This window comes from Pseudorasbora parva, chromosome 10, assembly GCF_024679245.1.
Source record: "Pseudorasbora parva isolate DD20220531a chromosome 10, ASM2467924v1, whole genome shotgun sequence".
Taxonomy (NCBI): Eukaryota; Metazoa; Chordata; class Actinopteri; order Cypriniformes; family Gobionidae; genus Pseudorasbora; species Pseudorasbora parva.
Genome location: NC_090181.1, coordinates 4,567,232 through 4,592,231, shown reverse-complemented (window position 1 = coordinate 4,592,231; position 25,000 = coordinate 4,567,232). Strand labels below are relative to the sequence as shown.

The following is a 25,000-nucleotide window of genomic DNA, read 5'->3' as shown; positions in this document are numbered from 1 at the left end:
AGGAAACAGAATAAAGCATTAGATTTTCATCGCTTAAATATAAAAAGTGTTGCGTTCATGTTTTCTAACCTCTCCCCAGACCTACTTGAAACTAGTCAAGAAGCAGCAGAAAGATGTGAACGCTTTGAAGAAGAAGCATGCAAAGGTGACCGAAGGCTTTTGTTTCCTCGAGTTCATTGAATTGATTATGAACACTGTGCCGGAGTGTCACAGACACTGAGGCCTGTAGGGCAGGAGAACCGACGGCACGAATACAAAGACAGAAGACAAAACAATCCTGCTTCCTATTTCAGGCACACGCTGCACTGCAGAGTTCCCACTGCGCTCAGGTGGACAGGATTGTTGCTCAACATGATAAAGAGAAACAAGCGCTGGAGAAGCAACTCGAAAAAAGCTGCAAGAAAGTGAGGTGAATGTGATGTTAGTTTGTCATTACACTCAGATGTGCTTTTCTCTTCATACGGGGAGTCAGGTGCTTGATTATTCAGAGTTTCAGGTTTAGATTTATACAATTTGTTCACTTCAGGCCAGAGGTGGACAAAATACACAACTTCATTGCTTGAGTAAAAGTACTACTGGTCAAATATTATTCTGTTACAAGTGAAAGTTGTAAAAACATGTTTTTACTTAAAGGGTCTTAAAATTTACTTAATGTCTCTTACTGAATTATGTAGCAGAAAACCCATGAAAGATCTACGTTATTTAAAAAACTCGATTTTATATTTGGACTATGGGCGGCACCATTTTGTTTGGGTTCTAGGTTGATGACGTGGAATGGTTGCACTCCTCAATCAGCTGGCGTTACCCGTAGCGATTTTTACCACAACGCAACTCGAAAATTGTTTTAGAGTTAAAGTAAAAAAAACAATGAATTGCTTTGTATTGTACTTAAAACACACTTAAACATAGATGTGCACACAAATTCACCTACAGAAAGTCACAAACAGATCGGCGGGCGCGCACACACACCTGACAGACTGCGCTGTCTCAATCGAGATGTTGGGCTGCTCAGTCTCCATGCTGAATCTGAAATCGACCCCCTATACCCTGAAATAGGGCATTATTTAAAGGGACGGCCATTTGTAGTGTTGTCCGACACCTTAGTGGACATGTTCAAGTGCACTCATTCAGTCTCACGTTGCCGCAATAACCGATTTACACACAGCTGTCCGACGTCACACACTCGTCTTCATTCACTCCATCAAGTTGTATTAGTGAACTAAAGTAGGGAATGTTATTCGTGTCTTAAAAATGAAAGTTTAAAGATTGAGGTTAATTCACTGAGCTTGTGCTCAAACTTTAATGCACGAACCAACATCGTAACCAGAACATCCTGCCTCTCTTCCTCACGTTCCCCTATCCCTTGGTCCTAAACCTAGATATTTCCCTCTGCTGGTCACATTAGGCATTACAGTTAATCTACTGCATATCAACCGTCTATCTATGATATCAACACAGGGAATCGTGAATGAGGGTGATGTATACGCACAAGCAGTGCGTGTGTGTGTGTGTGTGTTTGCGTTGGGGTGTGTGTGAGTGTAAGAGAGAAAAAGTTTGTGTGCACATGTATGTTAGAGTGTGTTTTGTTGGTTTTGTTTAACTCTGAAACAATTTTCGAGTTGCGTTGTGGTAAAAATAGCTACGGGTAACGCCAGCTGATTGCAGAGTGCCACCATTCCACGTCATCAACCTAGAACACAAATAAAATGGCGCAGTCCATGGTCCAAATATAAAATTGATTTTTTAAATAACGTAGATCTTTCATGGGTTTTCTACTACATAATTCAGTAAGAGACATCATTTGTTATATTAAGCCATACAAGTCTCAACACCAGGGGATTGCTTTAAGTAAAAGTAAAGAAGTTTTTGTTTTCAAAAGTACTTACGTATCAAAAGTACATTTCCTTTTTTATGTCAACGCATTATTTTATTATAGTTGTATAAATGCAAACTATGCCATCATAATTTAAGCCAGTCAGTGATGCTCCATCCGACTAACTTAAACTAATTTAAATACTTGTATAAAAGTTACAAAGCTCTTTATAAAGCTGCTGTCACTTTAAGGCCGAATGCACGGATCCAATACACTGATACACATCTGATATTCTCCCAACGGTTTATGTTAACTTAAGACATAATCAACTTTGTTTATGTAAATACTCAACAAAATGAGCATTTTGACATCCGTCGTCTTCCATTTTGCTATAAACTATAAATCAGTGTTAAAAAAATGTTTGGAAATCATAGAACTTAACGTAACCTTACAAGAGTGATTCCTGATAGGCCGTCTGCAAAAACCCCAAACAGTTTTTAAAGAAGAAAAAAACCATACACAGACTTTCAAAGCTGCGACAGAAACGACTTTCGACTTTGAGGACCTTGATCGAAATGTAGTGGAGTAAAAAGTACGATATTTGTCTTTCAGATTTAGTGATGGTGAAGTCATAAGTTTACAGAAAAACATTATACTCCAGTAAAGTAGAGATACTCAAAAAGTGTACTTAAGTACAGTATTTGAGTAAATGAGCTGAGTTACTGTCCTCTCTGCTTCAGGCACATATTTGAAGTCTGAAGTGTCTGAATTAGCTTTTTTTGTTTTGTGGATGTATGTAGTCAGTTTCGCTGAAATTCACACAGGTGTAGAGAATCATATTAATGGCACAATATGTATAAAAACTAGGGGTGTAGTATTTATGAGGATCTATTAACAGAAATGCAATATAATACACCTATGTTTTCAGTGGTGTTTAAAGATCTTATTTAATTAACCGTGTTTTTAATTCCTTAGAATATGAGCCGTTTCTCCACACACCGCAGGTCCCCTTACAGTGAAATCGCCATTTTGTGCCATCATGTTTCTACAGTAGCCCTAAACAGACAAACTTCTCGACAGAGCGCTAGTCACTCTCTGCTGTCTAGTGGTCAAATTTACATACCGTGCCTGTAACTATCATCATGATCCACTAGTATCATGAGTATTTCTATTCACTGCAATTGAAACCTGTCAAAATAGATATTATATTTTAATGAAATATACAATTACAAAAATTTTAATTAGGATAATTTAAAATGGTGAATATAGCACAATAAAAGCCACAATGTGTACAAAAAGTAAATAAATGTGAAATTTCACTTTAAATGATTATGCAGTTATTTTTATAGTACATTTTTTCCTATATTTTTAAATTACAAATTAGAGATGCACAACATATGTTTAATGTGATCATTATCGGCCTGATAAGAAAATTTGTCAAGATATCTTAAAGCCGATAAATAATAATATATTTCCCTCAGCTGAGACTCAGATGTGCACTGTCCACCATGATGGGTGTGAATTGATTGAAATATGACTGAAATAACTTCAAAAAAGGAAAATACATTCATGTGCAGCTCAAGTCTGTCATAATATTATTTTATCTAAAGCGACTTACAAAAAAGGGTAGAGCAATAGAAGCAACGAAACAAACAAGGCCAAATACCTGTAAGAGCTGTAAGAAGTCTCAATTAATTAGCACAGTACACAATTGTTTTTTTTTTTTTTTTTTTTTTTTTAGCCACCTACAATAGTCATTTACAATAAAAACTCACGTACGCAAAATACAGAACACTGGATTTTGATAGCAATGATAATGAGAACATTATAATTGTGTGTTTGGGACACGGATTTTAATGGTAAGGCTTTTGTTTTTGTAATCAGAGTCTCAAAAACTATAAATAAAATTTGGATTCAGATTTATCTGCCAATATATCAGTTATTTAGCCTGACAAGCCTGACCCACATCAAGATGTTTGGTCTGGAAACTCACCATTGACAGCTCAATCTGAGGGGCGGATAAACGGTTGTCTTTCAAACTCCCTCTGCACGCGATAGGATAGCGCTACACCAACCAGAGGAACGAAGGTGAAGCAGAGCTCGCTGACTGATTAAACATTCGCCGTATCCGGTCGGCTAAACTCTGAACACATCTTCCCTTTTTAAGAATGACTTCAGTGCCGTTCTTTGTTCTTTTCTCAGAGAAAAGCTTAACTCCAAGTCTTCCAGAGTCGCGGTCAAAGCTGATTCGAAAGACCGCCGTTCGCCAGTTTCTGTGTTTACTAGAAGCACGCAAACGCAACTCGGCCGTCGTCATTATGGCCCCGCCCACCGACTCTATACATGATGTGATTGGCCTGACCAGAGTTTGGCCTTTACAGCTCAGAAGGGTATTGAGAGTTGCTAGACGACACTCGCGGGCAGATTAGATTTGCTGCCGCTAGGGTGCGTCTAGATTTCTAGGCTATCAGTTATTGGCTTTCAAATATAACAAATTATCGTTATATTCCAAAATGTTCATATCGGTGCATCCCTGGTACAAATAGGTCTCTCAATTACTTTGAGGTTAAAATGACATACTTTATGGCAATAGTTGCACTAAAATTGGAAGAATGTTCTTTGGAATAGTTTAGAGAAATATACTTCAGGACACTTTGAAAGGTCAACTATCTGATTACATCTGAATGATTGAAGATCTACATCCTTAAAACAAAGCCAGACCATTGTGAAGTATAATGTCTATATTTCTCAGTCATAAATTCAGTTCAAAACAGGACCCGCTCTCATGATCTGTTCATTCTCAGTGAAAGCTACAGCCTTGAAACGAGCAGAGACATCGAAAGGCAAATTACGACTGTAACAACAAATCACAAATCCAAGGTATTGAGTTGAATTTCATTTGTTCCATTCACTCTTCAGCTACTTGCTTTACAACTTTAATATTAAAACAAAATGTCCTTGTGTTCCTGTTGGACAGGTGAAGGACGTGGTTGCGGCTCACGCGTCCGAATGGGCTGAAATGATGAAATGCCATGCGGCTGAAGAGCAGACTGTGAGAGAGCAGCACGTGATCCAGCGGTGCGAGCAGCTCCGAAAGCTCATGTTAATGGAGCAGGAGCAGCAAACACATCAACTCACGCTCCTCCACGAAAGGTGAGCGCAAGGTCTGTTTCTGAAGAAACCGCCAAACTTTGAATTTAGATGAAAGCTGGTGTAGTGTCCATGATGCCCGTTCCCCTCTCCATCGCTGGCCTCAGGACAATGACCCGTATGATCGCTGCAGATCTTGATCTCTCTACAGAGTTTCATGTCTTTAATGTCTTCTGCTTTAATGAGTCACGCCGTTTCTGACGTGTTGGAAAGTTTTGTGGCATTCAGCTAATTTAGTTAACATCAAAAGTGACTCGTTTCTGTTTATATCTATACAATATTTTATACATTTGTGAGTGTGTGTGTGTGTATATATATATATATATATATATATATATATATATATATATATATATATATATATATACATACTAGGGCTGGGACTTTAACGCGTTAATTAAGATTAATTAATTACGGGACTTTAACGCGTTAATTAAAGGGGGGGTGAAACACTCAGTTTCAGTCAGTGTCATGTCAATCTTGAGTACCTATAGAGTAGCATTGCATCCTGCATATCTCCGAAAAGTTATTTTTTTTAATAATTATATAAGAAAGATGCGCTGTTCCGAGTCTTTCCGAAAAAAGCCGAGCGGGTGGGGGCGTGTCGTGTGAGCGGAGCTAAATAATGACGTGTGCAGCAGCGCGCTGCAGTGAGGAAAGTGAGTCGCTCTGTGAGGAAAGTGATTCGCTCTGTGAGGAAAGTGATTCGCTCAGTGAGGAAAGTGATTCGCTCAGTGAGGAAAGTGATTCGCCCGCCGCGTGAGGAAAGTGATTCGCTCTGTGAGGAAAGTGATTCGCTCTGTGAGGAAAGTGATTCGCTCAGTGAGGAAAGTGATTCGCTCAGTGAGGAAAGTGATTCGCCCGCCGCGTGAGGAAAGTGATTCGCTCTGTGAGGAAAGTGATTCGCTCAGTGAGGAAAGTGATTCGCCCGCCGCGTGAGGAAAGTGATTCGCCCGCCGCGTGAGGAAAGTGATTCGCCCGCCGCGTGAGGAAAGTGATTCGCCCGCCGCGTGAGGAAAGTGATTCGCCCGCCGCGTGAGGAAAGTGATTCGCCCGCCGCGTGAGGAAAGTGATTCGCTCTGTGAGGAAAGTGATTCGCTCTGTGAGGAAAGTGATTCGCTCTGTGAGGAAAGTGATTCGCTCAGTGAGGAAAGTGATTCGCCCGCCGCGTGAGGAAAGTGAGTCGCTCTGTGAGGAAAGTGATTCGCTCAGTGAGGAAAGTGATTCGCCTGCCGCGTGAGGAAAGTGAGTCGCTCTGTGAGGAAAGTGATTCGCCCGTCGCGTGAGGAAAGTGCTAATACAGATCGACCGCCGGCCTATCAGTGGGTAAGTCAGTAGCTACTGGTTATATCACCTGTTTAGCATCCTACAAGCCAGCGCTTTGATGGGCGTAGGCTGTTGCTTTCGCTCTCTCCCTCGCTCTCTCTCACGCGCTTCCGGTAGAATTGTCCGTAAGGCCCATACAAGGAAATTCCGCCCCCACTAACGTCAAAGGGGACGCATGATCTCAAAAAACTTGCCGAAACTTATGACTAACCGGAAGTAGTATTTTTGACAAAGAAATACTCCCATCAAACGTCCACCTTAACTTTCGAAACTTTGTCTATGTTTAGTATGGGATTCCAAGTCTTTAACAGTGTAAAAAGATCAGTATGCATGAAACAGCATTTCACCCCCCTTTAATTACGCAAAAAAATAAATAACATAATTTTAACCACACTTATTTTTTTCTGACCGATTATACTGGAACGCCAACTAGCGCTCACGAGATACGACAACAACAAACCACAGTGAACATGAGCGAAGAAGCTGATGAGGCCGCTCTGCTTGGCCCCGTGGAGGGGACATTTAGTTTAAAAAAACGAAAGGATGGAAGCGTCGACAAGAGCACGGTTGTGTGCAAGCTATACAACAAGGAATTAGCGTATCACCGCAGCACATCGAGCCTCAAATATCACACATATGCTTTTGCTAAACTTAATGGCAAACATTGCACTGGTCTGCTGGACTGAAATAGATAAACAATATTTTGTTGATTAAGCTTATGTATTCAGTCATTATTCAATGGTATACTAAACATCCATGTGAAAAATTACTTCTCATTGTTCTCAGGTCAAATATTTATATGCAATTAAAATGTGATTAATATCGATTAATTAATCACAAAGCCTCTAATTAGATTATTTTTTTTCATCGAGTCCCGGCCCTAATATATACATACACCAATCAGACATAACATTATGACCCCTGACAGGTGAAGTGAATAACACTGATGATCTCTTCATCACGGCTCCTGTTATTAGGCAGCAAGTGAACATTTTGTCCTCAAAGTTGATGTGTTAGAAGCAGGAAAAATGGGCAAGCGTAAGGATTTGAGTGAGTTTGACAAGGGCCAAATTGTGCTGGCTAGACGACTGGGGATGTGGGGAGCGAAGGCTGGCCCGTGTGGTCCGATCAAACAGACGAGCTACTGGAGCTCAAACTGCTCAAGAAGTTAATGCTGGTTCTGATAGAAAGCTGTCAGAATACACAGAGCATCAGAACTGGACCCCGGAGCAATGGAAGAAGGTGGCCTGGTCTGAATCACGTGTTCTTTTACATCACGTGGATGGCCGGGTGTGTGTGTGTGTGTGTGTGTGTGTGTGTGTGTGTCTGCGTAGCTTACCTGGGGAACACATGGCCCCAGGATGCACGAGCTGGGCGAGCTGGACACGGGTAACAGAAAATTGTAGCTTTAAAAGGGATTCATCTATATTTGTCTTATTATTTATGCAGTGCAGAATGTTTGATAACTTTATACAATTTCTGTAAATTTATTATATATGAAGGCCAGAGGTAAATATTATATTTATTATAATGGGTCTATGTGAAGATTGTTTTAAGTTAACTTAAGTTATTTTTAAAAGCCTAATTCATGTAGAAATTGGTAGCTTTCAGTTGTACTGTAATGTTGAATGTTTTTCATTAATGTCTCATAGAGACATCAGTACAGTGATATTAGCCTTCACTTATAAAAGCACGCCATTACAACAAATCTTTAAAATATACTGTCTTTAAGTTGTTTTACATTCATTTGGAGATAGTGTTTAATTGATATTCTTAATATTGATAATGATATGGTGGGTGGGTGATATATTGTGCATCCCTACATAAAACTAAATGTGATATTATGAAAAAAAAATTATAGCATAGAAAGTTTTCACTCAAAAATTTCACAAATAATACAATTAAATGTGCAATTTTGAAGTAGAGAGCCTGAAAACAGCGTTCCTATAAAATATCCTTCAATAATCTTAATATATATATATATTTTTTACAGTATATGTGATTGTGCCATGTGCATTTAAATGAAGTCAGTGTCATTATTTTCTGGGCAAACAGTGCGTGCTGGATTCACACCATCACGGTGTGCCTGATAATTGCAATTAACATCTGTGTACATTTAATATTGATCCTGTCAGCAGTAATTCATTAAATGATGGATATAACCGGGCATATATCCAGATGTGAAGTCAAGCGCACTCTCAGCGTTTGCAGTCCAGCTAAAGTCGTCAGATCTGGCCTGTGCAATGGGGAATTACTCATTAATTTTGTGGGCGTGTTTGTGGCATTACCTGATTTGCATAATTCCTTTAGTGAATCGGCTGCAGAAACAATACAATCTGTGCTCGCTAAACAGCGCTATCAGCGCAAGCAATTCATTCTTACTGAATTCTCCCCTGTGTGCGTTTCTTATGGGCTTTTGTTCCATGTGACGTATGTGTGTGTGTGTGTGTATCTTTTCTCGCAGCTGCTGTTTTGTTCTCTGTGCGCTTATTGTTTATTCTATATTAACTCCACAGAGTTATCATGCATTTATTATTGCAATTGCACTTTAAACACCATACTTTCTACTTTTTTTGCTCAGTGCAGACAAGATATCACACGTCCTTTTATATTTCGATCCCACAAATTAGTTATTTTTGAAAATAAAATAAGTTTATATTTAATTAACATAGATTAGACATTTTTTATTTTTTTTATTTAATAAGTATGTGATCATGTCTACTATATTTATGCATAATCCAAATTGAATACTTAGAAAATGAAAAGTAATTGATTATTCTCCTTTTTATTAGGAATTTGATGGACTTTGAGCACGAGATTACAAATAATGGTAATACTTCGCCATAAATAAAAATACGTCTAATGCATTATTAACCGTAGTTAATGTTAATTTCAAGCAAAATATCTGTTAATATTATTTAATGGACTGAGCTGACATTAACTAACAGTCGTAAAATACTAACATAAAGAAAGTTTAATAACTACTGTAACAAATGTAACAACTATAGTTAATAGTAAAAGTGTTAATGTCACATTGTAAAACACTTGAGTTCAGAGCAAAATACTTTAAAAGCAGTCAAACTAACATTAAAAACCATACAAACCTTGTATGGAACACTTTTTAATATCTCAAGTGGTTGACATTTGCACAGCGTATGCTTTTAATATCATAGAGCAAACTAATGTTTGTCATAGAAAACCAAATTGAATTATTTTCCTCCTCCTCCTCTTCCAGACAGAGTAAAGAGCTGCGGACCAACCAAGCGAAGACCTCGATGGAGAGCAGCAAAGCCATCAGTCAAGACAAAAGCATAAAGAACAAGGCTGAGAGAGAGCGGTAATAATAACGGCTTGCCTTTAAAGCTCATACGACCAGTGTTACTTCGTAGCTGCACTCTCCTTTGTGCTTGGCTTGTATTTTGAGACGTTGCTATTACAATGTAATGGCCAAACAGAACCATCTTGTGCAATTTCATCCATATAATTTAAGAAAACACCATCTAGAACTATTATTCTACTCTTCTCTGATTGCTGGGTGATGTTTAGTTCAGTGCATTAGTTTCCACCATTTAACATTTTGTTCAAACATATTTTTTTTCCAACTTTCTTGTTATTCTCTTCAAATTTGACCATACAGTAAGTATGTCATTTAGGATAATAAACCCCATCTCCACAATGCTTTGATGTGGTGACTAATATTAAACTTCCTAAAAGTTGTTGGCCAAAACCTCAAATGTAGGGTTTTTATTTTTGTAAATAGAAAACCATATGCTTTTACACCATTTTTAACATCTTCAGACTTTTACAAATTTTCATATCAATCTTTAGACCAAACGTCACAAATGATTTTTCAAAACTTGTTGACTTTCACACACTAATAAATAAAGTGCCGAAGTCATGACGTCACTTTGTAGGCCAACCTGGAAGTTAGCGGCGCATGGGTTCCCTCGATCAAAAGCCTATGCATTTTCCCCATAGACTTTTGGACAATCGCAGAAAATAAGATCTGTGTTCAACAAAGAGTTATGACCCTTACACGTTTTGTCTATCAAGATAATCTTTACAAGTGAATCCAACATGTATACCATTTGAAGCCTAAATAAAGCCGTCAGATATAAAATGCTAACGGTAGGCTATAAACGGACTTCAGCACACAGTCGCGGATCTACGTCATCATCAAGCTTCCTCAAACTTTATTTAAAAAACACGTTCGCTCATTATGATCTGCGCTGTGTATGAACACTTATCCACTTCTTCATGAGAAATATTGCCCATTCGTTTTTTCCAAAAATGTTAGAAACTAATTGAGTTTATGCGTGCCTCGCTGAGATTTTTCTCGTTTGTTAATGTTTTATTTATTCGTTTATTATTTTGTTAGTTTATATAAACCTTAATATTATTTTCTCTGTGATTTAAGATTGGGCTATTATGCCTGATCCTCGTGCCCCAAATAGACTTTAAAGATTATCTTTCACTGTATTATGTTTGACTGTATGTTTGCTAATTCGCCAGAAGAAGAAAAAACGTGTTTTTACCACCTCAGAAGCACTAACGACGTAAGCTATATCTTAGCCGTATCAATTTACACTCGTATGTCATTTTCCTTAGACGATTGATTTGATCATAATCGAGGAGAGAACCACTATGAATCTGGACATGTAGAACAGCGCAGCTTTCATTCGACGACTTGTGCTTCCATCTCAGGACAAAACACAACACTACAGTCTCTCCACAGAAATGAAGAACTGGTAATCGGTGACCTTAATATCACAGATTTCTGTGTACAACAATATTTGGAAACACTACTATTTGAAAGGACTAAATATATAACTTTATGTATATTAACTGAAAGGTAAACTTCTAAGAACTTGAGGCTGAAACGCAGGCTAGTTTTTTTTATTTTTTATTAAACATTTAATTACAGAATTCAAAAGTGAATGAAACGCGGGCTGGTGAGATTTCCCGTTTGTCACGATGACGTCTAAAGTCCCGGTCAAAGGATGTAGTCCCTTTTAGCAACTTGTTAGCAACCGGCGTTTTTAAGACACAATAAAGTAATAAAAAAAATCACAAGCAGGTTAGAACTAGTGTTTTATGTCATAGATCAAAACGTGACAATATTTAGAGGCTTTCTTAACCACAGACCTTATTTCAGGCGATTTAGCAAAAAAACATTCAAAAAACCCGTAGACTTTAGAGCGAGCGAACCGGAAGTGCTAAAATGTTAACTCACTTCCGCGTTTTGGCCTACAAAGTGACGTCATGACTTCGGCACTCTATTAAGAATGCCAAAGAAGAACTGAGGAAGTGTTTTGGGAATGCTTTGGTATATTGTAATGAAACTTGGTAATCATCATTATCTTCATCCACTTAAGAGGTGCACAGTATTTTAAGCCAACGCCCCCCACTGGTCAATCGTTATGAGTGATAATCTACATCTGGCCTTTAAAAGCGTGCCATGACTCCACTGATATTGTCTCTGCAGGAGAGTACGAGAGCTCAACAGCACCAACACAAGGAAGTTTCTCACAGAAAGAAAGAGGGTAACTAGTCTAATCTCGTTTCTGATTGTTTTTTTTCTTTCCTGAATGCATGTTTCTAATTATATAAATGAACATGGGTGTTGATCGGCAGCTCGCCATGAAACAGTCCAAAGAGAGCGAGCAACTCCAGGCGGCTCAGCGTGAACAACTCGAGAGGCTGGACAAACACAACGAGGAGGTATTTCACCACCGCTACCTTCACGTTTGAACTCTGTTACCTCTACATAATGAATGTACTCCTGTAATTAAGGATGTATTGTTATACGAAAGGTATCACAGATGTTCAGAACTCTCAGACTTCTCTTTAGTTCAGGATCCAATTCTCAATGTTAAAGGCCAACTCCGGCAAATTCTTAAGTTTTATCTTGATCGTTATATCTTTGTGAGTACAGTCTATAGAAAAAAAACCCGAACCGGATTGGTCCTTACAACACGGAGTTATTACAGTTAATGCCCAGAGCCCCCCCTCAGCTAAAACGGCGCTTTGGGGGCATAGACGTAACGGGTGTCTTTGTGCCTCTTAACAGACACAAAATTGCAATTAAAATGTCTGTCCAACATGAACAGGTCCCTTACACGACAACGAGATGTGTTTAGCCACGTAGCCAGTGTTTAAATTCACCTGTTTTAGCCGGCTAGCTGTGTCTCTCGCTGAAGTCCCGTGGGAACGCAGCGGTAGCCGGAAAGTCGAGAAGAGCATCGTGTTTTTGAAGAGGCTCTGCTCATCGCCGGTCCTCAGTATTGAACGTGTCCGAGAGAAATAGTTTTTGATTCTATACTGCTGATCCGATGAGGAGCGTTACTCGCTCATGCTCAGTATCAGCTGCTCGTGAGTTCATCAGATCTCTCAGCAAAACATGACAGTTTTCAGTGAACGGTTGGAGTTACAACATATAATTCAACACATTAGTTTATTTATATTCGGAGGGACTGCCACTCATGTCAGAAAGTGAGTAACTAAAGTAACGTGTGTGGTCAGCGCTGATTTGAGACGCGAACCGTTTAGAACGATTCAGTCCGATTTTGGTGAACTGGTTCGCCCGGTTTACTAAAAAGAACCGGTTCAAAAGAACGATTCGTTCATGACCGGACTTCTCTAGAGTGATGATCTGATCGGGCTCGCGAGTGAAGAAGAAATTGTTCGAGTTTGTGCCTTTCCGAATTGTAAAAATTTGCAGCGAACACTTGACTAACTTACAAAGACACAACACAGCGGGGCCGGTTGAAGAAAAATGCCATTCCGTGGTTAAAGACGGGTGCAGCCACTGTGGAGGTAATGTAAACTTTATTTATCCTTCCATTTGGGCACACTCTGCTTGAGGAAAGATGTGCAGTAATTTAAAATAATCTTGCTTTACGCACACATGACGCTCTCACCAACTGGACTGACTTTTTTCCGGCTACCGCTGAGTTCCCATGGGACTTCAGCGCGAGACACAACTAGCCGTCAAACACTGTTTTGATGAATTTAAACAATGGCTAAGTGGCTAAACACATCTCGTTGTCATGTGAGGGGCCTCATGTTGGACGGACATTTTAATTGCATTTTGTGTCTGTTAAGAGGACAAAGACCTTTACGTTTATGCCCCCAAAGCTGCCGTTTTAGCTGAGGGGGAGCTCTGGGCATTAATTTGTAAGCACCAATCCGGTTTCTTTTTTTTTCTATAGACTGTACTCACAAAGATATAATGATGTCCTTTAACTAGTGGCTTATTATCATGCATATTATTAGGATATTGTCTGTTTATGAGCACTTATAAAGCACATATTAGGGGTCTTATTCTGCATGATCATATTCTACATCCCTTAATCTACTCAACACCTAAACTTAACAATTACCTTACTATTAATAAGCAGTTATTAGGGGTTTATTGAAAGAAAATTGATAGTTAATAATTAGTTAATAGTGAGAATTGGACCCTAAACTAAAGTGTGACAATGTTGATTTGATCGAAGAGGATAAATGTTTTAGAGAGGCGCAGACCAACATCACTGAATTCACTGATCCTTACCTTTAGACAAAATATTTCAAACAAATCTTTAATCATCCTTCCCTCGGGTCATTTTGACCCTCAAGAAATGAATGGCATGAGAGGAATGATTCAGTATACATAGAAAAACCAAACAACGCTCAAAATTATTCTCTGAATCCATACCTAAGAGATAAACTCAAGAACGGACATTTAGGACCCAGAGGAACAAGGCCATCTACTGGCAAGAGTCATGAAATACGTTATTCATTTATTAAAACGGTTGTGCATGAAATGATTTTTAATTAAAGTTAAAAGAATGTGCTTAAATTATTATTTATTGATCAAGTCTAGTAATTTTAAGGTAAATAAAAATATCAAAATTAAATTAATTATTGTAAGCTTTCCGGACAAAAAAAAAAGAGTGTAATTTTAGGGCTTTTGCTCATTTTGATTTGGTACTAAATGCAAGGGAAGTTAAGTATGCATGTGTATTTGTTGATATTCATATTTAATATGCCATGCTTTTATGGCTCATAGTATAATATAGTGAGAATATGGAATACATTTTGTTTTATTCAGAGGCCCAAAAAGGAGATATATAATCAGAGATCTTTATAGCAGTTAGACATGTGCCGATTTTCGATAATGCGATTTATCACGATAATGAATATGCACAATATTGTTATTGTGGGCACTTTAAAATATCGTAAATAATACTTTATTAACAATTTATAATTTTTTTATAATGCACTCAAGAATACTTTACCCATCAACCGTATAAATGCTCAACGCCGCTGTATTCTGCATCAAAGGAAAACGCGCTCAAGTGTAAATGAGAAGCACATGACTGAACCGGTGAAGGAGACGCGCTGCTGAAGTGCCGCTCAGTGACAGCAGAGGGCGCTGATGAACGGCAGAATGCAGCGCTTACCCCGGAAACCAGCAAACAAACAAAAAACTTGTGTAGTTTTTAAAACAGCCATTCGTTTTTTGTAATCTCAATGTTGTTCATCACAGCACCAAATACTTTATAGTTAAAGACTTAATAGGCTATTTATTTTCAAACTTAAATTTTTTTATGTTTTAATCTGGACTACAACATGCCCTAATGATTAGAACTGTTCTGATTATTTGTTATTGTTCAGTAAAACTTTGAGACATACGACTTCATTAGTGAACATGTTAATTCATTATTACCAAACTGACAACGAAAAATTCTGATAAAGAATTAATCATTCTAAGTAATGTTAATTTCTTAGTTACTTTTTAATAACATTAAAATCAAAATAACTTTTTTAATGGACCTAAGATAAAACTAACAATGATCAGTATTTCTTAACTAACATTACCAAAAACATTATACTTTCTGTACCAAATGTAGCTGTTGCTCAATCTTAGTTAATGCATTAAATAATGAGACCCATTTTTGTAATTTGTAAGCCTACCTGTTGTTCTTTATAGCCTAATTCTTTTGCAATTTAATCTGTTTGAAAATTGTACTTTTACAGCTCTGAAAAAAATCAAGATACCACTTAACATTGATTTCTCATTGAGGGGTCTCTTATTTATTTTTCCCAGAGCTGTATATATTTTTGGTGCATTATTGTATTTAAACATTCAGTTATTTTTGTTATTACAAAAATAGTTCTTAAAGCTGTTATGCTATGGCAACACTTTTTTTGCAACTTATTTTAATATCGTGATAATATCGTGATAAAACGTCAGCAATTAATCGCAACATGAAAAATTGATATCGGCACATGCCTAATAGCAGTATAACAAAAATATTAGTCGCTGCTCTATATCTGCTAATATGTCTCAGTAAGATGATATTGCTTAGTTTTATGATCAAATTAATGAAATAAACCTTCATCTAAAGCCTGACGATCATATTTGAGACTCACATTTGAACATTACCATTTTTTTTGTATGGATAATCAAGCAAGCTGAAGTTACTATTAAGTGTTCATCTTGAAATATTACTAACAATATCAGTTATGTTTACCTGATAAAAATTCAGTGCAGATTTCACAGAAGGACTGGAGGAGACGGTGTAAAACACATTTTTTCAGATCATTTAGAGAAATTTGCGTATCAAATATAGTAGTCTTCATAGGTTTTCTTTTTAATTGAAAAAGAAACATCTAATGCGATTTTGTTCTTATTAGATTTTTATTTTTATGAAATATAATGCATAGCAGAAATGACCTGTCTGATGAAGCATGCAAGTGTCGTGTGGATATAATCATCACTCACCATGAATTTTATTTTGCTCTTTTATTTAGCTGTTGAACTCATGCTATGCAAAATCACAATGCCAAGGTAGGACTTTCCTCTCACAAATCAATTTTACAACGCCTCCCCTTTCCCATGATTCTTTCATTTCTCCCCGTGTGGGAGTCCGGTCCATCATATCTGTGAATTATTGCTCCTCTTCCACACGCACGCGGTGTGAGGAAGTCGAGCTGTTCCTCATGGGCTCTCTGCTTGTTTTGCCCGTCAGGAAGCTCACAATCATCTGGAGATGTCAGTGCGTGTACATACTGTAAACAACTGTGTGAAAAATTTATTGGATGCTGAATTTTGCCTCTTGTACCACCAAAAGTGAAACTTCTCTCATCGTATGCCATTCCAGACCCGCTTGACTTTCTGTTCTGAGAGAATTTTTTAAGTGTTCAGTCGGTTCTGTCAAGATCCAAGAAGGACAAAATAACCTACAATTTCTCTTTTTGAGTTTCACTGAAGAAAGTCTCACAGGTTTGGAGCAACAAATGATGATGGAATTAAAATTTTAACACTTTAAAAAAAATTGCTCTTCCTCAGCAGCGCTTGACATTAGCAACCGACTGTTTTATACATAATATATAGTTTTCAATTGTAGGTTTTTAAAAGGCAGCTGAAATAATAAACTAAGTGCAGTGTTGTAAAAAAATATAGATTTTTCGATATATAGATCTATGATTTCCCTCAGATTTTATGCTCACATACATAAAGCCGCCTCTTAGCACTAAATTGAGATATTTTTAGCTGCTTATTGTGCTTAAAATGTCAAATACACACTAAATAATAGGGCTGGGCGATATGGAGCAAAAAATATATCTCTATCTTTACAGGAAAAATAACCCCCTAAAAACAGCAAAAACAAATATGCCAAAAATCATAAAGTCTTTTTTTTTTTTTTATTGAAGTGCAAAGAGGTAGTCAGTTCATGTAAGAACAAAGTGCTTTTGGCATTTAAAAAAAAAAAACTCCCTGATTAAAATAATAATAATTATTTAACTGTAAAATAAAATAAAAAATACATATAGTCTTCTTTTCATTAATTTCATGCTTTCAAAAAACTCTTTTTTACAGTTAAGGTAAACATTAAGCATTTTGCAGAAAGATGGGGGCATGACTGAGATATAAATAAACAGATTTTTTCATAACACCACTTCCTGTTAAATTTGTATCAAAATTCAAACAGTAGGCTAGATATCGCGCTCTTTACTAAAGCGTGACTGAGCGCCTCCTCATGCGGATCATGTAGGCTACACGAGGCGAGCTTCCCTTCTTTTCCAGTTACAGAACGAAATATGAACATCAGAAGGTAGGCTATATGATACAGTACACCTTACAGAAGAGCACTGCAGTGTGTCTCAGGACACCCGGGATGTCGCATTTTCCCTCTTGGTTAAAACATGAATAGACCTATTCATCATAATCCCGTGACAAAGCTGACAAAATAATAATGATGATATTGCAATAATTTTTAAATGTTTTCAAATAATATGCGATCATTTTGACATTTTAACCGAAAACCATGCGATCAGTTAGACACAAATCATAAACTGACATGATTGCGACTGAGAGTGCGTCTCGCACCAATGGTAGTGAAACTTGCGATTTGAACTATGATGAACATTAATATTGCTTTATGAATTTTAGCAAGCAGTTGTGTTAGAAGGACAATCGTGGTCTCTAAACTAAGTCTTAAACAACGCACGCGCTTGTCAACATGATAACTAATCCTAACCTGGTTGCGGACGCCGCCGTGTTCAATGAGACGACACGCGAGGGGCGGGGGAACAAAAGCAAGAGGCGGGAGGCGCGCGAGCGCAGCACAGAGAAGGCAAACAAGCAAAGTGGCGGAATCAGAATTAAATATAAACAATATATCGATATATACCATATGTCAAAATCCATATCGAGTTAAAAAAATATAGAGATATCGCTCACCCCTACTAAATAATGTAAAAATGCTGGTGAGTTTTCACATGAACACAGTCAGTTCTGTTTTAAGTAAACGAAACAGTGTAATAGATCTGTGCATCAGGTCTTAAATTGACTGCAGCCTAATAAACCTGCTGACACATTCTGAGATAATATTGAAAATATCTATATGGCAGATTTTCCTCATGGTATCAATGTCAAAATTGTGGCCAGCAACTTTGGAAAACCATTAGCCACAGTGACTGCTTTATGTCTAGACATCTTCCTATTTTTTGCCTTGCTTTCCAGAACAAATATTAAAACATTCTTAAATTAAGATGCGTTTATTTGAGAAGGAAAGTCATGTTAGATATTAAAATGTACCAAAATTAAGCAAGTTTATGATGAAAACAAGAAAAAATATATATATTTGCCAATGGGGTCAGAAAAATAAACTTAATTCAAGAGGAAATATGTTTTTCTGACTGTATGGATTATTTTTAAACATTTAAGAATGATTAGATATCTGAAGTGGAAAACAAGACATAAAATACTGAGCAAGAAAATAACTTATGCAATGCATGAACTATTGCGAATGTTCTCAACTCAAGAGGTTGTGCATCTTAAATGTTTGTTTGCTGGAGGATTGTTTCATTTGCTGTTGATTTGAATGCAGAGCATAAATTAGTTGATTTTCCATCCACTTCATCTAATACAATCACCAGAGGAAACACTGAACGTCACATTGCATTTCCACTGACGGCTGGTGCAGAGTCCTGTAATACGCTTCCCAACCAGCCTAATCTCACTAAAACACATGACGTGCCATGTGACTAACTTCAAAATGTTGTTTGTAAGCTTGCGATATCCCCCCTACAAAAAGTTTGTTCCCCAGTGCACATCTCGTGTTGAGATGATGTTATTCAATAAATAGGATTTGTGAAATCCAGGGCTTTTTTTTAACTCGGGTCCCTCTCGATAGCATTACCTCTAGAGGCCAGCGCTGTAAATTATGGCATTAAAGAAGACCTATTCTGCTTTTTTCCATGTTCAAAAGTCCCTCCAGCAGGAGTTCTCTTTATATCAGTGTCGCTGTTTCTGAACTGCCTGAAACTGGGAACCAACACGTCACAATATTCCTCATTTAAATAATACACAGGATAAAGGGGTTGGGTCTGGTTGAGTTAGTTATTAGTGTTGTAATGGTAAGGGGCGGGGCATTTCCCAAACATGCTGGAAGCGCTTGACCAATCACAACACACTGCTCCAGCCAACCAATCAGAGGACAGTGAGCTTTTCAAAAGGAGGGGCTTCATAGAGACAGGAAGTAAACTGAAGTGCGTTTCCTGCATAGCGACGTAACTCACTGCTGAACTACCATAGTACAGCATCGTTGTCATCGCATTGTCCCAAATCTCTCGTTCAACCACGTTGGTTAATGACGTCTCGCAGGTGGTGGAGTAATAACTGCTTTAATGAATTAGTTTGCAATTGAATTCATGCTAGAATTTTTTGACTATAAATGATGAATGTCATCTGACAAGCAATTCTTATTTTTTTCAGTTATTTTGCTTTATTTCCAGATTCAATCATAGGCTCGTTCTTACGTACTATAGCACACGCACGCTCCTCAAAACTGTGCTTTAAATCTCTTGACAAACTAAATGACGTCTGTGCATTCAGATTTTTTTTTTTTTTTTTTTTTTTTTACTAAATGTCAGCTTGTTTATTTTTCGTCAACCTTTTTTCCATGACTAAGACGAGATGATGACGAGACTGGACCAATGTCCAAAAACGCTGACTAAAGGCCTTTGCACACTGAGTCCGTAATTCGCATGCTAAATTTACGCACGTCAAAAAATAAATTTGACCTCACGTTATGTCAATCACGCTTGCACACCGCCTCCGAAACTTTCGTCCGTCAAAAAAAAATTCAGAACAGGTTTGATTTTCTGCGTTTTTGCATCCGTAAAAACGCATTTTGAGAGACGTTTTGACAACTCAGAGCCACCATACATATTATTCTAGAAAAAATACTACAAATATTATATCACAGCTATAATTATAGCACATCAAGTCTCTGTAAAGCTGTGTGTGTGTGTGTGTGTGTGTGTGTGTGTGTGTGTGTGTGTGTGTGTGTGTGTGTGTGTTCGATCGGATCCATAGACATACTGCCAGTCTTTGTTCGGGATCAATTGATTCACGGAAATTGTCGGTCTTCTTTTTAATGTGGCTCCAGTATCACTAGAAAAGCATTAAACTGAGCCACTGACACTAAAGTTTGAATCGGTCGGTCTGGATAATCCCGCTTGATAAGGGGAACCTCTCCTCTCTTCGCCATTGCAGGAGTGGATGAACCCAATATCTCCTCAGGACAAACAAATCATCCTCACTAGACATCACTTTGTCTTGTTTTGCGTTTTTCCCCCGCAACGCATTCATTAATACGCATCGGACTCCGTGTGCAAGGTCTCTGTGCGTGACGAATTTTTCAGATCCAGATACGGAAAAACGCATGCGAAAATATCAGACTCAGTGTGCAAAGGCCTTAACACCCTCTATGGTACGGTGTTGCCTCCAGGCAACATAGTCTATTTTAGATTATTCTTAATTAAACGAAACACCAATGTATTGTTCAAACCTATCCCCGGGAAGAAGAACTCAAATACTAATCAATGAAAGTGTAAAAAAAATGAGTCACATGATCCACAGGGGTCCATTTTGTGTCCTGTATGAGTCATGTGCACAGGTCACATGGCTCCATATTTTCTCCAATGAAAACGGCGTTTTTTACTAATTTCCTGTCCAGATAATCACCCACAAAAATATTAGTCACCTTCACTGGTTAGTAAAGAAGTATTTTAAAGACCTTTACATTATATATCTTCAAATGTTTTAGAGTAAATAACAAAAAACTGTGTGTTGCCTCAAGGCAACATTGTACCACAATGGAATCGTGTAAGGCCATAGCAGACACACTAGGTTGGATACAAATACAGCATATTTGTCAGGAAAAGAGTTAGAATTATCTAAATATATCTGCATTTTTGCACAATATTGTAATGCATGTATAAAAAGTGTCATACACATACTTTAACTGGATATATTATGATCTGCACATTTTCTATAACACTCAATAAAACACAACTGATGAGGGTGAGGAGTGGTGTGATGAGGAAGATGAGGCCATAGTGACAATCCGGCAGGGAGAGAGTGAGGGTGAGATCGAAGATAGTGATGAGGATGAAGATGGTTATGATAATATGTAATGATAACTTGATGTGATGGCTTTATGTAATGGTTTGGTAGTACTTGTGTTCCACAATGGTACAATGTTGCCTGAGAGCAACAGCTGAATTTGAAATGTTACTTTTTATTAAATATGAAATTTGTAATGTATTATAAACTGGATAAATGTGTTTGTTAAGGTCTCTGGTTAAAGAGATTTATTTTTTTCAATGAATATATTTATTTTTTCTACATGAAAACGTAAAAAGTTTACATTTGTCTGTTGTGGTACAAACTTTTAAAAAATAAATAAAAATAAAAAATAATGATTTTTTTTTATTGCTATTGTTAAAGTGTCCTATTTTAAGCAGGAAAAACACCACAAATAATTTTTTCCTCATTGAAATCATATTGCGTGCCATAGAGGGTTAAGACTAAATTAACATCCATTATTGTTGACAAAAAGGACGAGACTAAAATGTTTTGCATAAAATAAAAACTATTCATTTTCGTCTACAATCATCTCTACTTTTTCGTCACGAGACCAGAGCTGTTATGCCTTCAACATTTTCAGAATGAATCGCGCTGTTGCTCAAGTTCAGGTCTCATCTCGGTCTTCCTTCGCTGCCATCCTGTGGCTGCAACACAAAACTACATAAGCAGGAAAACAGTTGTGCATTTTCCATGAGTCACACGCCTAAGGCTCTGACTCGCACTCTCACTCTGCAAAGTGAATCTCACAACAAATTTATAAAGTTTTAATACGAAAATCAAACAAATATCGTTTTGGTGCACTTAATGCGGCATAACAGTTAAAGCCAGAGCCGTTGATAAGAGAGTTGCCAAAACAGTTCATCTCCCGGCGGCGTGCGAACGTGTCCACGTGGCTCATGAAGCTCTCGATAGCTCCACACAAGCCAGCGCTGTCAATACATTTGAATAGACAACAGCTTTACTATACAGTTAACAGGACAAAATGGACATTGAGATGTTTTGGTAGTAAAAACTATTTGTGCAATAATTATGGTCCATTAATGAGCATTTAAAATATTTTTCTTTTCTAATATATTTATTATTCATATTACTATTAGTGTACTGATTAAGGTTAAAATAGAGAATTCCAACACAAAGCAAATTTAGAGTCATTTTGTGGCTGGAAATATAATTTTCATTTGTAATCCCATGGTTTACCCATGTTGTGCCTGTATGGCTCGTTAATAAATAAAGATATGTAGCCTATCTAGACTAGATTTCCTTAAATATGAAATTTTAAAACATTAAAGGTCCCGTTCTTCGTGTGTTTTCGAAGCTTTGATTATGTTTACAGTGTGCAATATAACATGAGTTCATGTTTCGCCTGTAAAAAAACAGTATTTTTCACACAATTTCCTTATCTGTACAGCGCTGTTTCCTCTGTCCTAAAAACGGCCTGATGATTTCCTTGTTCTATGAAGTCCCTCCTTCAGAAACACGTAACGAGTTCTGATTGGGCCAGCGCTTCCCGTGTTGTGATTGGACAGCAGCTAAGCGCACTTTGCCCGGAAAGGTCCCGCCTCTTACCATAACGGGGAGATGCAAGCGCATTCAGCGCTCTTCTCCGCATGGGAGAGCAACAAGACCACGCCCCCTATTTTGCGTGTTCTTGTTAGTCAACAAACGGTTCTAGTGACGTCATTACATCCCTGCACTTCCTGCTGTAGTCCAAACCGGCCGATCGCTGTAGGCTTTGAAAGGGAACTTCTGTTAAATAAAATATCTCGCTTGGCATTGAACTTTGAGCTTTATAATTTTACAGGTATTATTTATGCTCTAACAGCAACATTACACACTAACTAAAGTTTGAAAGATGGAATCGTGAAGATCAGGACCTTTAATACCTTGCATCCTAATATTTTAACTTATTTTCCCTTATATGTACAGTAGGCTATATATATGAATTGATACTGATCGAAATCGATAAATTTAAGAAAGTTGCATTTTGCATTCAACAAAAATCATTCATCAAGTGTATTTTGTCTGATAATTATGACATTTAACCAGTATTTGAGATGTGTGAAACACTATTTGACTAAAATGGTATTAGAAATAATCTCAGAAATAATTAATGTAAAAAAAGACTCAAATGTTTTAACTAAAACTTGACTAAGATATATTGAGTTCTTTTTTTGACTAAAACGACGAGACTTTTAGTCGACTAAGACTTGAATGACTAAATATGACTAAAACTAACAAGGACATTTAGCACAAGACTAAGACTAAATTAAAAATAGGTGACAAAATTAACAACTCAAGATGAGAATTTATTGAGTCCACGTCATGCAAACAAGAAACTGCTTCTAACCACAGGTCGAGAGCTGTCATTGCAAACACAGAAGTTTGTGATGCTGTTTGCGACCGTTCGTTGGATCGATGGTTTCGGGAAACACTGACTCGTTGAACTATGTTGATAATGACGGAACTTGCAACCGTAGTTGTCTAACGACGCTTCTGGGAAACGCACCCCTGATCGTTACTGACAGACTAAGAAGAGACGAGCTGCAACAATAGAGAATATGAGGTTAATTCTACTAGAACATTCAAGCATGTTTTAGTAGAGCCAAAAAACAAAGACAACACTTGTGAAAGGTTATAACATGGCTTGTTTACTACACTGTCATTACAGGCCAAAGAGAGCCAGCGCATGAGGACACAAGCGAGGACAGACTGCTGACCAATCAAACTCACGGCTCGTTTGAGACCACGCAGTGAGAACACACTCTCTTAAATGCACACTATGCATAGAATCTCTTTTTAAGTGATGTCTACTTGATATTTATTTACATTTTATGAATGTTGTATATTAATATTGTATATGAGCACACGTTTTATGATTTGTCGGTGACGAGGTAAATGAGCATTTGATTTTGATTTTACAAGCCCAATTACTTTTATAGTCAACATGACATTAAAATTAACTATGTTTTTTAATACACATTCCTGGCCATAGTGTGAATAATGTATCGGTGCATATTAATATAAAGAATAAAAGGTTGTCTTTTTTAAAAAGATATAATAACTTGATTCACCCTGGTTGTAAACCTGTGATAGCTATTCTGGTACAGAACGCCAACTTTTTTACCATGCAATCAGTTTATTTTTGTATATTCAGAAAGATGCTTTGTAAATATGCGATTATCTGAGTAAAATAATTGTGAATGTTGTTTAATGTTGATTTTAAATATCCTCTAAAGTGGAATATATCTGCAAAATATAAACTATGTATTCGAGTCTTAAGAAATAACACTGTTTTTCATACTGATAATTATAAAGATCCTGCAAAAGTTGTACACGTGTTGAATTGATAGAAAATGTCTTTTCGTCCTCAATGTTTTCTTCAACACTTTGAAATGCATGTGATGTTCCTCATTTTTAATGGCTTTGGATAAAATCCATCTGCTCATTGACTACATGTAAATGAAAGTTCAAGGTTCAATACAGATGAAGCTCTTTGGACTGAAGCCGAGACACACTGCTGATTACCACAGAAACAAAAATCACTCCAGCAGTTTGTAAAAACAGGGAAAACATGGACAAGGTCAGTAAGCCATTTTCTTACACTCACCTCATCTTAAAGCTGTACTTTCACACCAACGACAAGACCAAAAGTATTGGGACACCCCTCCTAATCACTGAGTTCAGGTGTTCGATCCCTTCATGGCCACAGGTGTATAAATCAAGCACTAGGCCTGCAGACGCTTCTACACACATCAGTGAACTCAAGCGTGGTAATTTCCTCA

General features: G+C 37.4%; 1 protein-coding gene across 3 annotated transcripts in view; it reads left to right on the top strand.

Annotated features, from left to right (window-relative positions):
- plcb4a (phospholipase C, beta 4a) overlaps positions 1 to 24,534 on the top strand; it is an 87,992-nt gene extending 63,458 nt beyond the window's left edge. The window contains exons 29-37 of one of the 3 annotated variants that reach the window (XM_067454919.1): positions 80 to 145; positions 294 to 409; positions 4,618 to 4,693; positions 4,791 to 4,966; positions 9,525 to 9,626; positions 11,775 to 11,832; positions 11,924 to 12,010; positions 16,091 to 16,127; positions 23,571 to 24,534. In XM_067454919.1, the coding sequence (XP_067311020.1) occupies positions 80 to 145; positions 294 to 409; positions 4,618 to 4,693; positions 4,791 to 4,966; positions 9,525 to 9,626; positions 11,775 to 11,832; positions 11,924 to 12,010; positions 16,091 to 16,127; positions 23,571 to 23,653 (801 nt within the window). In that variant the 3' untranslated portion in view covers positions 23,654 to 24,534. Of the gene's footprint in view, positions 1 to 79; positions 146 to 293; positions 410 to 4,617; positions 4,694 to 4,790; positions 4,978 to 9,524; positions 9,627 to 11,774; positions 11,833 to 11,923; positions 12,011 to 16,090; positions 16,128 to 23,570 lie in introns of those variants that run through there. The other 2 variants (XM_067454920.1, XR_010907994.1) reach the window with 2 other exon arrangements.
- Positions 24,535 to 25,000: the final 466 nt, after the last annotated feature.